Source organism: Myiozetetes cayanensis, unplaced genomic scaffold (genome assembly GCF_022539395.1).
Source record: "Myiozetetes cayanensis isolate MyiCay16 unplaced genomic scaffold, myiCay2020 scf21, whole genome shotgun sequence".
Lineage (NCBI taxonomy): Eukaryota > Metazoa > Chordata > Aves > Passeriformes > Tyrannidae > Myiozetetes > Myiozetetes cayanensis.
Window position 1 is genome coordinate 11,377,696 of NW_026087423.1, and position 11,864 is coordinate 11,389,559.

The window sequence follows — 11,864 nt, forward strand, 5'->3', positions numbered from 1 at the left end:
AGTGAAATGTCTTTCTTGTAAGCTGTCAGTGGAGTCGTTGTGCCTGGGTGTGAGATATCGACAGCGTGCTCAGGGCAACAGCAGAAAAGGGCAGAGATTAACTAAGGGGAAGGGAGCAATCACAATTGAGCAGAGCTGTTCCACACCAATTGCAAATACAATAAAACTGCAAGGCCCAACTGCGCTCTTGGAAAAATGTCCCTGGTAACTTCAGTAACAGTGCAATGGTTTTATGGGATGTTGGTAATGAAAATGCGTCTCAGAGGTGTTCAAACCTGCGCTTCTTGCACACCGGGGGCTTCAGCACAGCCGTGATAATTACCCAGCTCGGAAAACTTCCCTTCCTCTGCTGATTGATTAGTGCACACCCCAGGATTTCAGCTGGAGTAAAGTGCTGGCTAACAGCCCTGTCTGTGGCTGAGCAAGATATACAGAGAACATCAAAATCCTGCACTGAAGGGGATGCTAAAACAAAAGCAACTGAAAAAAAAAGGCAGTTGAAGAAATGTGGAGGGAGAGATCTCTGATGAGCAGGGTTTGCTTCTCAGGAATTGGAATTAAACTGTAAGAAGAGGAAAAGGAAAGAAAAACAGGGTTTTTTTCAACTGGAAATTAAAAGGGTGAGTGGACAGCTTAGAAATGATGGGATAGTGTATCTAAGGGTATTTAAAAGGCTCCATCCACCCTGGCCTTCTGAAAGTGAGATTCCACTGGGAGTGCTCAGGTGAATGGGATTATGTATGGATTTACAAGGAGCTGTATGTGAGAAACAGCCTGTTGGGTTCCTTCTAATTTTGAAGGTCAGAGCATGAGAAGGAGCACACAGGAGAAATTTAGGGGGTCCTTTATAAAGCAATGGCCATTCTGTTTTCTCACACATTTGGGCACAAGGACAAAGAAAGACTTTAGCAAAGTTTTGAGAAGTCCCAGTGGGGCTGAACCTCAGTATCTGCAAAGTAAGACCTGCCCCTGCCCCAGATTATTGCTTCTTCATGTCACCCATTTTATAGACAATCTAAAGCTCAAGTGATGCTGGTGACTTTTCTTTTTAGGTTGCACAGCTTAAGTCATGCATGGAGAAGCATTCCTTCTCCAAAAACAACATCTATTTGATTGTGCTCTATGTCTCAGTGTACTAGAACTAATCTCCTAAAATATTCATGTAGCAAAGATAAATGGGAATAAGAAAAAAAAATAAAGTATGTGCAGAGTGTCAGAATTAATGTACCTAGTGGAACATTAACTTTAGTATGTCTAAGATTTTTTAACCTTGCTGCCTTAATGGTGTTCTGACACAGCATTTTACAGTTAGTATTTTTCTTTTTTAAAGTTCAAAGTGGGAAGGGGAGGGGTAAGGGGAAGAAAATAAAAGAGCACCAGAAACAGTAAAGCTGAGTTGTTTGACTGGTGAGTAAAGCTCATAAATGCCTTGAATGAATAAAGTCATACGTAGCATGAAATTCAGAGCATGTAAGCATAGAAAGTTATGCAATAATTAGGAAAAAAACCTAATGAGATTTAAGTGAATCATATGCAGAGCTGACCCTTAGACAGTCTTAAATGAATTTCACCCTCACATGGCTGCTCCTCTAAATGAGTGTGCATGAAACATTAATACTTTTGCCTGGAAAATCCCATGTCTGTATTCCATTTTCATTTTTAGCTATGAATTTCTGCTGCACATGTGCTGAACTCTGGGCTTAACAGTGAGCAGCCTTTATTAATACATGATTTTTGAAAGTGTAGGAGACATTTGTGATGTTAAAGGCCTCTGAAAATCCACTCTGTAAGAATGGTTTTGAAAATACTGAAATTGAGGGCCTGACTCTATTCTGCCCCCAACTACAAATTACAGGTGAAGCCTTTTATGCTCTGACTCGAAAAGAAATATTTGAAAACACTTTTGGCAACAAACCAGCTGGGGAAAAATTATATTCCAAACTGAAAAATTTATAAAAACGGAGAGTGTGAGAATGAAAGAGAGAAAAAGGAAAAAGGGTGGTTTGCAATGAAGACAGTTTTACAAGTGTAAGTGGGCATCCTAATCCCTGCTGGATTAGGATAGGGAGGACATCCAAACCATCATGGAATCTGAATGTATCCTCCCCCCAGTCTACCCCAAGTCCTGCACAGCTGCATTTTCCTGAAGGCACAAGGACTCTGCAGGATTTTACAGTTCTTTCTGCACACAGGTGGCAGCAGCTCAGAAGTGGCTGAGTGGTGTTTGGTGGCAGAGAGATATTGGCAGTGTTTGTGCCAGGGCAGAAAATGGATGCAGGTGTTGCCCACACCTCTGCTCCAGGGTCCTGATCTCTCTGGGAAGTTTGGTTGCCCCTAATTCCTCTTGCAGGTGAAGGAAGTGAGTTCCTCATGGAAAGTGGTTCTTTGGTGTTTAGTGGAGGCAGCAATGAACACACTCGGGAGACCTCACTGTGCTCTCACAACTCTAAACCCAACGCCTTTGTTTTCTCTGTGGTTCCCTTTGTTTACTCTTTACATAAAATCTGGTCCACAGAATTCAGCTGCTGCAGAGGACTTTCTGTGATTGTTTAATTCTCTGATACTCTACAATTCAATTAATCTTCCACTCTAACAGACACCCTGTACATAATAAACACCCTGTACTTAATAAACACCCTGTACACAACTCATTAAGGCAAAACCAAAAATCCCTCTTGTATTCTCAGTGCTATTAACTTTTCAGCTGTCATACTACCTTTCATTGACATTCTGCCAAGTCCTCCAGACTAAGCAGAGTGAACATATATCAGTAGGGATCTCCAAGAAACACAAGCTATTTAAATATTTGATGTGCTTTTCTCTGAATCAACTCTGAACAAGGCAGGGTGGTAGCAGAATAATGCTGAGGTGTTAGAGGATTTGCATTTGGCAGAGTTATGTGTTTATTCCTGTTTGGGGTGATTAAAAACCCCAAGCCACTTTCTGTAAGGGAAATGCTGTGTTGTCTTGACTCAACTGTATACTGAGCATACATATTTTGGAGGTACTACACAGTGGGTTTAGTTTTTCCAGTTTCTGCCCTCTGTTTTTGACTCTTACAATTGACTCCTCGCTGACAAAATGATACTTCACTGTAAACTGAAGATATGACTGCAATGACCATGTCTCCATCTCTTCTGCACCCTCAGTTATTGACCCTCCATCTACATTCACCCCATGAGATACCAAGACTCTGTTATCCCCACTTCCACAGATGAAAAATAATTAAAAGTCTTGCCCATTCAAAGAATTTCATGGCAGAGCTACACACATTGCCCTGTTTTTGGAGGCTGAAATCTGTTTAACTGTCTCACCACATTTGCTGTTCTCATTCTCTCTTTCAGACTAACAGCTAAAGCCGTCGCTGTTCTCTTACCAATCTTGGGAAGCTCATGGATCTTTGGGATTTTGGCTGTCAATGCCCACGCATTAGTATTTCAGTATATATTCGCTGTGTTCAATTCACTACAAGTAAGTACCTGGCAGGAAAGTTTTTGGCTACAGAACTGGTGCCCAGATCCAATTAAATGGATCATTAGCAACATTTTCAAATGCTTGTGTTTACTGCATTTTTTTTTTCTGTGTTCCTTGCTCTGTCTTTTAAGCCTGTGTTGACCATACAGTGCTGGCAACAGCTTGTGTCTGAACAGAACTTGTGTCCCACTCCTTAGTGTTTCCAGTAGCAATAATTAAATAAATGAGACAGTGAGCTTGAGAAATGAAATTCATTCTTCCTGTGCCACGTACCACAGGCAGGATTCTTCAGTGGAGATACCAGGCCAATTTTTCAGTGTCAATTTAAGGCCTCATTACTGTGGCTGAGTGAAAGTGAACACAAGTTTGTGGGAAAGATCAGAAGTGGAGCTATTCCATGTGCTGCACATGGCTCCTGCATGCTGGCAACTAGACCCTCATCTTCCTGGTACATCAGTCCAGAAAAATAGCTCTGTCCAGGAAGGAATGTAAACATCTGCATAGCTTTAAGCAGACACTTCAGTAGAGGCCTAAACCTGTAGGTGAGCTACAGTTTTTTCCCAAATAATAATTACAAAGAGGAATAAAAAATAAACTCCTGTAAATCCTTTTTTTGTCTCGGGAACAAGCTGTGGATACAAAAAAAGTGAAACAGGGTTCAGCCCATAAGCTGATAAGAGAAATTCCGATTTTCATGCAAAATAACAAAAAGAAGTAAGTTTGGCTGAATACTCCCCAAAAGAATATAAAATTATTTGGGGAGGAAAAGAGGATGAGACTTTTTCACTTTGCACCGGACAAAAAGCCCACAGATAGTAAAATTCTGCTGTGAATTTTTTCCTAGTGCTTTTCCAATGTGGAAAACACCCGTCTGGTGTTTCCCAAAGAGCATTTCCCTCTGCCTCGATCTTCGCAAGCACAAACAGAAAGTTCTCTTGCTGTCATGAAAACAGAATTCCTGCCTATTTTCAGCCGGATTTTTTTCCTTTAGTACTGAAAGTTTAGGAGCTGCTTTCTTACAGGAGGAGTTCCAGACAAGCCTCATGGTTACCTAACCCTGCAGGTCTCTCCAGTTTCACTCAGGGCACAGTTTGGTGCACTCTGTGATATTTATAGACCTCCAGCTACCCAACAGCTGCTCTGTATGATACTGCAAGACACACACGACTGGATTTGATGCTTCACAGCCAGACCTCACCCTTCTCCCTTTTATCTGTTTCCAGGGATTTTTCATGTTCCTGTTTCACTGCCTTCTGAACTCGGAGGTATGTAACCAAATGGTGTTAACAAATCTGGTGTTAACAACTTGAAAGAAAGTAAGTGTAGAACAAGAACAGACTCCTCGTTATTGTTGCCCGCTCTGTCACTGATTGCCTCTTAATTAATACATGACTGTTAGTGGCTTTGCAACTCCCAGCATTTTGGCCCATCCTTGACATTTGTTTTAATGAGCGTTTAAGAAAGGTTTGAAACAAAGGAAGAGGATGAGAGGAGACACTTCAAGCCCAAGTCCCTGTTTGGGCGCTGTTATGTCTGCAGTTCCAGAGAGGAAAATAATTATTCTCGGCAAAACATACTTTTGGACGTTGCTCATGCAGCCCTTAATGGGAAAGCAAACACAGTAGAAGATATTCCAGGTATTTTTCTTGGCAGGAAGTTCAGGTTTTCCTAGTGGGCTGAGGCATCTTTTTGCATTGAGGCTGTGTTAGAGCAACTGGGATAAAGCCAGGGCAAGGCTGATGTAAATGGGGCTTGCAGAATCCTCTCCCCCTGTGGCAGGGAGCAGAAAATGCTGCTCAGCGTCATGTGCTACTGATAACAAATATTTCTTATGAAAACAGGCAGCTTAAAGGTAGGGAGGAAAAATATTTCTTCATTCCGTTCTCCCCCAGGCTTAGAAAAACTTGAAGCTTCAGATATTTTATATCAAATACAAATATTTGAATTGCTGTCATTTTCCCAGGATGCTCATGAGGAATTCAGTTCAGAAACTTTTCAGAATTTGTATCCTCAAAAACCAGTTTACACACAGCTGATGTGAGCTGTCATTTTTGGGAGAGGAGGCCTTACTGGCTCCATCATAGTCTGTGAATGTCTAAAATACCTCTTCAGCTAAGCAGCAAGAACTCTTCTCGAGAATTTCTTTCTTACCGTAGATGTAAAACTCAGATATTGTCCAGAGAAATCTGTAGACTGGGTGTAGAAGTGGGTGGGTAAAAAAAGGGCTTTATTCCCAGTGCACCCAAGCAGAAATGCAAACATATTATAAAGAAGCACAGGAGAACAGGCACGTCATGAGATCATTCAAACCAGGATTGCCAGTGCTGGGAATGTACATTTATGTGCACTACAGTTTGGGTTTTTTTGGCTTTTATTATTTTTCTTTTTTTTTTTTTCAGTGAGATGAATGGTAACAGTCATGTTGGAAAAGTAAAGTTAAATTTTAAAATAAGGCCATAAATATAAAGAAAAGTGTAGGAGTTGGACTGTTTGTTGTTTATTAGCACAGTGACGTTAACGTGGAGGAAGGATCATGGGGAAATGATTGCAGGCTGAGCCTGTGAAAATGAACTTAACTTTTCCAAAGGGGACCTTCTACCTGGTTTCACTTCTCCTCCCCACAGGTCAGAGCTGCCTTTAAGCACAAAACCAAGGTCTGGTCCCTCACCAGTAGTTCCACTCGCAACATCAACGTGAAACCCTTCAATTCAGACATTGTGAGTATTCCTCCTTTCTTCCCCCCCTATTTTATTCGAAAGTGTTCCCACATTAAATTCCGTTGGAAAGAAGAGGACATGAGAAGGCAAATGTGTATTTTTTTTTGTCCTATCCTAATGCATGGTGTAGACAGGTGGAATCAGCAAGCATTAAGCTGCAGCTACAATACCTGTTTTGAAAGCAAAGGACAAAATTCTGCTTTCTGGTAAACTATCAAATAAAAGTAAACAGAGGTTTATGAACCCTGGAGTATAATTTATGAACTCTGGAGTTCAGTAAGATCATTCCCACCAATTGTAATGGACTTTTGCATTGCAGTAGCATTTTGGCTGTATTGCTCTGATGATGATGATGGCTTTTTGATAGGGCACCCTTGCATTTAAACCTGAGGGATGAACTCTTAAGGCAACAAGTAAATGTGCTTTTATCCTTCTCCTTAAATTATCTTGAGGCAAAAGACATTTGTTCTTATGAAGAACCAGACACCTGAAGTGATAGGTTTTATTAAGTTATCATTGCCAATCACCTTAGATCGTGGCAATAACTGCTTAAAAATCCTTTATGGCATATGCTCCCAAGGCCCTGTGAAAACACTGTAATGTAAAGAGATGCCATCAAAGCTTTTATTTCATCCGGGCAAGAGTGGTCTGGCAAAATAAATAAATCTATTTTCTATACTATTTTGTTTTCCAGATGACTGGGAACAGGCCAGGCACAAGCCCCACAAAGCTGAACACCTGGGATAAAAGCACCAACTCAGCCAACCGCATTGATTTGTCAGCAGTGTGACAGTAACACCAGCTCCTCGGAGAAAACCAAGCCATACATTCAGGACCTCTGACACCGTGTCCACCAGCTTTTTCTCACTGTTTGTGACAGTAGAAAACTGCCTTTTTTTTTTTTTTTATAGTCACTGCCTAATAAATTGGGAATTGCCATACTGTTTTGTCGAGTAAATAGCCCTCATCTGCTTGCCTTCAGAACTGTAACACATTCTACCACTTGGCTCTTGGCAATATCTATAAAAATAACTAGCACAAATATACACTGGATGGTTTTGTCAGCGATGATGAAAACACGAGGTATGCAAAAAAAGGGCTTATTGCTCTCGGAATCATTCCAGCTCCCAGGACTGAGGAAAGGCAACACACCTCTGGAAAGATGGATTTTTATGCTCTGAAATGAAATGCTTCCCGTTGTGGTGTTGTAATGGGGCTATTCTGGACTCGCTGTGCTCTCTCTTTAAATAACATTTATTACCTTACAGAATCCAGTTATTGAAGTGAAGTGTATTCCAAATAATATGGTGATTAATTTAAATCTGCAAGGAAGCCAGGACTTGAGGGAGAAGCAGGTTCCAGCTACTCCACTCCCAGTGTGGGCAGGGATTAGCAAAGCTAATCCACACGTCTCTATGCACATAAAGCGCACACATAACACGTAAAACTCCTGTATGTGGTCTATTAGTATTTTAGATCTTCCTGTTGACACCTTATCTATCAGAGGCAGAAATGGCTAAGGTTGTCCCCCAGCAGCCCAGAGCCTCTGTGTTGCTGATTTGTGTCTGCTGACATATCTCAGTACAAATTATTCCACTGCTTTACCTGGAGCCTTGGGATGCAATCAACAACTGTCCATCAAGTGCATTTCTTACACTCACTGTAGCTTTTGGAAATCAAAACCTGGCACTGTGACTTATCTTTCTCCTTTTACTGGTTCATTTCAAGACACTGAATTCCTGCCACAAAGATGAAACACAATGATACACTGTGAAGACAGCCAGCCTACAAATAAGTCTATGTATTGTTACCTACAGACAGCTTTTAAATAGGTCTCTGCAGCCTCTTCTGTGGTTTTAAACTCTGCTCAGCATTTAATAGCTGCTGTTTTAGTACTGCTATGAAGTACCTCTAAGGAGAAAAAAAGCCACACTGCACTGTTTGTTTTGAGCAGTGTTTTATAGGTTCTCAGAGTGGTGTTTGGAGCACGAGGGAGTTCAACCTCCCTGTGCCAATCGTGCACCTTCCCGGCTGGAGAAAAGCAGAGTTTAAGTCCTGGGGGTGGTCAGAGCCCCTAAGGATGTGCCTTGCTCTAGGACTTGGCAGCCAGGGTCTCCAGAGCAATTTCCAAAGACGAGATCCCCTCCCCTCGTCTCCTTATCCCCAGCTCCTCCTTGTGTGCAGTAGCACTCCCCATCACAGCCTGGGTACACTGGTTTGCAGGAATCACCAAGGTAATTAGCTTTCCTAATACACTGAGCTCTCAAAGTACTAAAACAAGCAGGAAATATGCAAATCTTCAGCCTCATGTTTTGCTAAGAAGTTTTGTGCTGATTTTTTTTGTTTGTTTGTTTTTACCTTAATTAAATGTTTGTATCTTCAGCAGCTCAGACCGTTTCTGCTCCCAGTGAATCCAGCAAGATATCTGCTGTTGATTTCTAAGAGAACAGGAATTCTAATGTGCAGAGTGGAAATTTTGTATTGGATAGCAAACTTCTCAAAAAGAAAATAAAAGTAAATTGATCTTTAGGGAACAGGAAACATCCATCATTTGGGACTGAATGTAGGAAAGTGTTTAATCCAAAAGACGTGGATTTTGAAAGTTTAGAAAAACTTAATGCATTTCATTTCTGTTTGATCCCAAATTAATTTTTGTTCATGTTTCCTTCCCACATTAACAAAAATGATCTGTTTTAGTTTGGACAAAACTTTTCTCCCCATTCCCCTTCCTGGCTAAGACTTGTTGGTGTGGTCCCCAAACTGAAAGCCCAGACCCCACCCAAGTTAGTCTGGGACTACAAATTAAAACATTCTAAAGAAATTATCTTATTTGCACCAGATCAGTGCTGGATTTCTGCAGCTGGAACAGAGCAGAACGTGGCATACTGCATATCACACATATACATGCATGAAATATATAGGCTTTAATCTTGTGTTTCCTAACGCTAAATAACTCCAATTGTTGACAACTAACTCTAAATGCAGGGTCAGTAAAAGCTAAATATGTAAAATGGCTGTGTCTTTATTTTGGCTTTTGTGTATGGCTTTTTCCTACCTTTCCTGCATTGCTCTGCCTTACAGCTGTGCAAATATATGGGCTTTTCTTGGCCTGAAAATATTTTTTTTTGCCCCAAAAGACGTAGTAGACGGAGCCCTTGGAATGTATGGAGGAGATTGTGACAGAACAGTACTGTGACAGCAGAGTTCAGAGTTTGTATTGTGTGCAGACAACATATTTAAGCATATTTTTTATACTGGAGCTTATGAGTTTTTTTGTTGTGGGTCTATTTTTTTGGTTTGTTTTTGGTTTTGTTTTTTCTTTTTTTACACTGTGACCACAGATATAGATTGAAACCCTCCTTGATCATTTCTCTTCTAATCCTTGTATTATAGCACAAACAGTTCTGTGAGTGAACCAGACAACATACCAAAGCTTGGTTTTAAAATCTTAATTTTCAGAGTGTTCCCCTCTAGACAATTTTCATTGCCTGCATTTCCTCCTGTGCTGACGTTCACTGGTCACCTCTGTCACTGCCCAAGGTCCATTTGAAAAAAAAAAAAATTTAAAATTGTTCTCCGAAAACCAAGATGAATACATGAAAATGCATTTGGCCTTATCCTTTTGAATGTGACAGAGATTTATTGTGTGTTGAGGGAGCATTTGCTATCCTGTATCTCCTGAGATCCTCGGTGGATAATCTGCATCCTGTGCTTTAATGTGTTGAACATGGCTTGTGAAGAAGGAGTTTATCTTGTTTGTGTCACACGAGGTTTTTGGAGCAGGAGCACTGTATCCATAACACTGCACTGGGGATGGGGTTTCTTCTGGTTTTGATAAACTAGTAAAAAAAAAACCCCACAAAGTACAAACACCTTCCATTGCCATCTAAGTCCATTCCTTTTGTTTGATTCAATGTGTTTTTGTTGGTACTGAATGCAGCAAATGTACTGAATAAGAAGTGTTCAAATGAATCTCTAAACAATCTCTTCCTGTCCTCGGTCTTTTGAAGCTTGAAAATCTTGCAGTTTATTTATGGGCTTGTATATAGCAGCTCTTGCAATATTTTTTTCAGGACAGCATCATTTTGTCAACAGTATCAAATCTTAATTGAACGGGACGTGAGTTTTAAAAATAGGTAATGTAGCAAGACTGACTTTGCCAGTAAGTAGTAAAATAATTTAGTTTTGTTGTTCTTTCCCCTCAAATAAATAAGAAATCTTAATTTCCTAAAAGAACTTTGCATTTGTTAAGATTATTCTTCTGGCATGGTTTATAAACAACATTTTATTAGACAAGCAGGGTTTGACTGACATGGAAGTCCTGCTGTCTGGGTCAGGGGTGCCTTGGCAAGGTGCAGGCAATATTTTTGATGTTAAAAGTTTATACCCACAGAGTAAATGTGCAGAGCTTTACCAGCAGAAAGAGCTTCTGGAATTTCCTGCAGCCAGTGCAGAAACCCAGCACAGGCTCAGGCCTCTCCTGAGTGGCCCAGGGACTGAAGCTTTGGCTCTAGAACTGGTTTCACTCTCTAGCAGAGCAAAGGGTGACAATGAAATAAATTATAAAAGTGGGGATTTCTTTATCTGATGCATCTTGTATTAAAACTTTACCTCTACTAAACTTTTACCTGAAAATGACAGTGTAAATCCAGAGGTGTTACATCTCAATGAACAAGCAGCTCCTCTGCAGGGATACAATCCTGCAGCTCATGTTTGCAAGGCTGAAGCTGGTTCTGTGATGATTAATGGGCTGCCAGCTGCCTGCTCTGTGTTGCATAGGTGTGTGGATGTGGTGGGGTGTGTGATGAAAAATAGCTAGAGCAATTGTATCCCGAAAAACTAAAGACTGGAATTTAGAGGAGGAAGGTTTTTCATCCTCTTTCCATACCTGTTACAAATAAACCTTCCCTTTGTATCCCTTCCAATCATATAGCAAGGCACACATAAAAAGAAAGCTTTCTTGCTATGCTGTGAAACACAGAGGTTATTAACATTTATCATCCATGACAGAATAATAAATTAGATAATTTTGGCACTGGTTTACATCATGTTTGCCTTTAAAAATACTTTCATTATATCTATGTTATGCTTGGATGGCTCCATGTAATATGTCACGGATAGTTATTGCTATAATTGCCCTTGTTCACACAATTTTCCTTTTCAATAATCCCATATGTTCTTGGAATTTGGAGGCCATATTTCACCTTGTCAAGGGTGATTACAGCACCACTGACATCAGCATCTTCACCAGGTGCTGACACATGACAGAAAAATGGAGTCATAAGGGACTTCTAAGCGCTGTTCAGTGCACCTTTACCAAACACCTTCCTTGACCAATGGCTAATTTGCTCAAGGTGGTTCCCAACAGAGCAGTTTTAGGCTGTCTAATTTACCTATACCAGAGGCAACTGAAATTTTCTCTCCCTCTGTTATTTTCTGTGGTTCTTGTACAAAAGCAGGCTTGACTGGGCATTGCATGTGTTCCTTTAAGCATTCTCCAAGCTAAACATTTGCTTACATCTACTTACAAGCAGAGAATAAAGCATTAAAAAGTTCAAGAAAAAAAAATAAATAGTTGCAGCACGATTAGCAACCCTGCCACTGCAGAAGCCTAAAGTTTTAGTTCATGCTCTTAATATCCTGGAAGAATATTTTTCAGTCCTGTGTTTCTGT

The 11,864-nt window shown here is 40.6% G+C and overlaps 1 protein-coding gene across 2 annotated transcripts in view; it reads left to right on the forward strand.

Moving 5' to 3' along the window:
* The window catches only part of ADGRD1 (adhesion G protein-coupled receptor D1), a 131,839-nt gene extending 121,442 nt beyond the window's left edge, over positions 1-10,397 (forward strand). For both annotated transcript variants that reach the window (XM_050318689.1, XM_050318688.1), the window contains 4 exons: positions 3,345-3,471; positions 4,698-4,739; positions 6,099-6,191; positions 6,886-10,397. In XM_050318689.1, the coding sequence (XP_050174646.1) occupies positions 3,345-3,471; positions 4,698-4,739; positions 6,099-6,191; positions 6,886-6,981 (358 nt within the window). In that variant the 3' untranslated portion in view covers positions 6,982-10,397. The remainder of the gene's footprint in view (positions 1-3,344; positions 3,472-4,697; positions 4,740-6,098; positions 6,192-6,885) is intronic.
* The last annotated feature ends 1,467 nt before the right edge of the window (positions 10,398-11,864 follow it).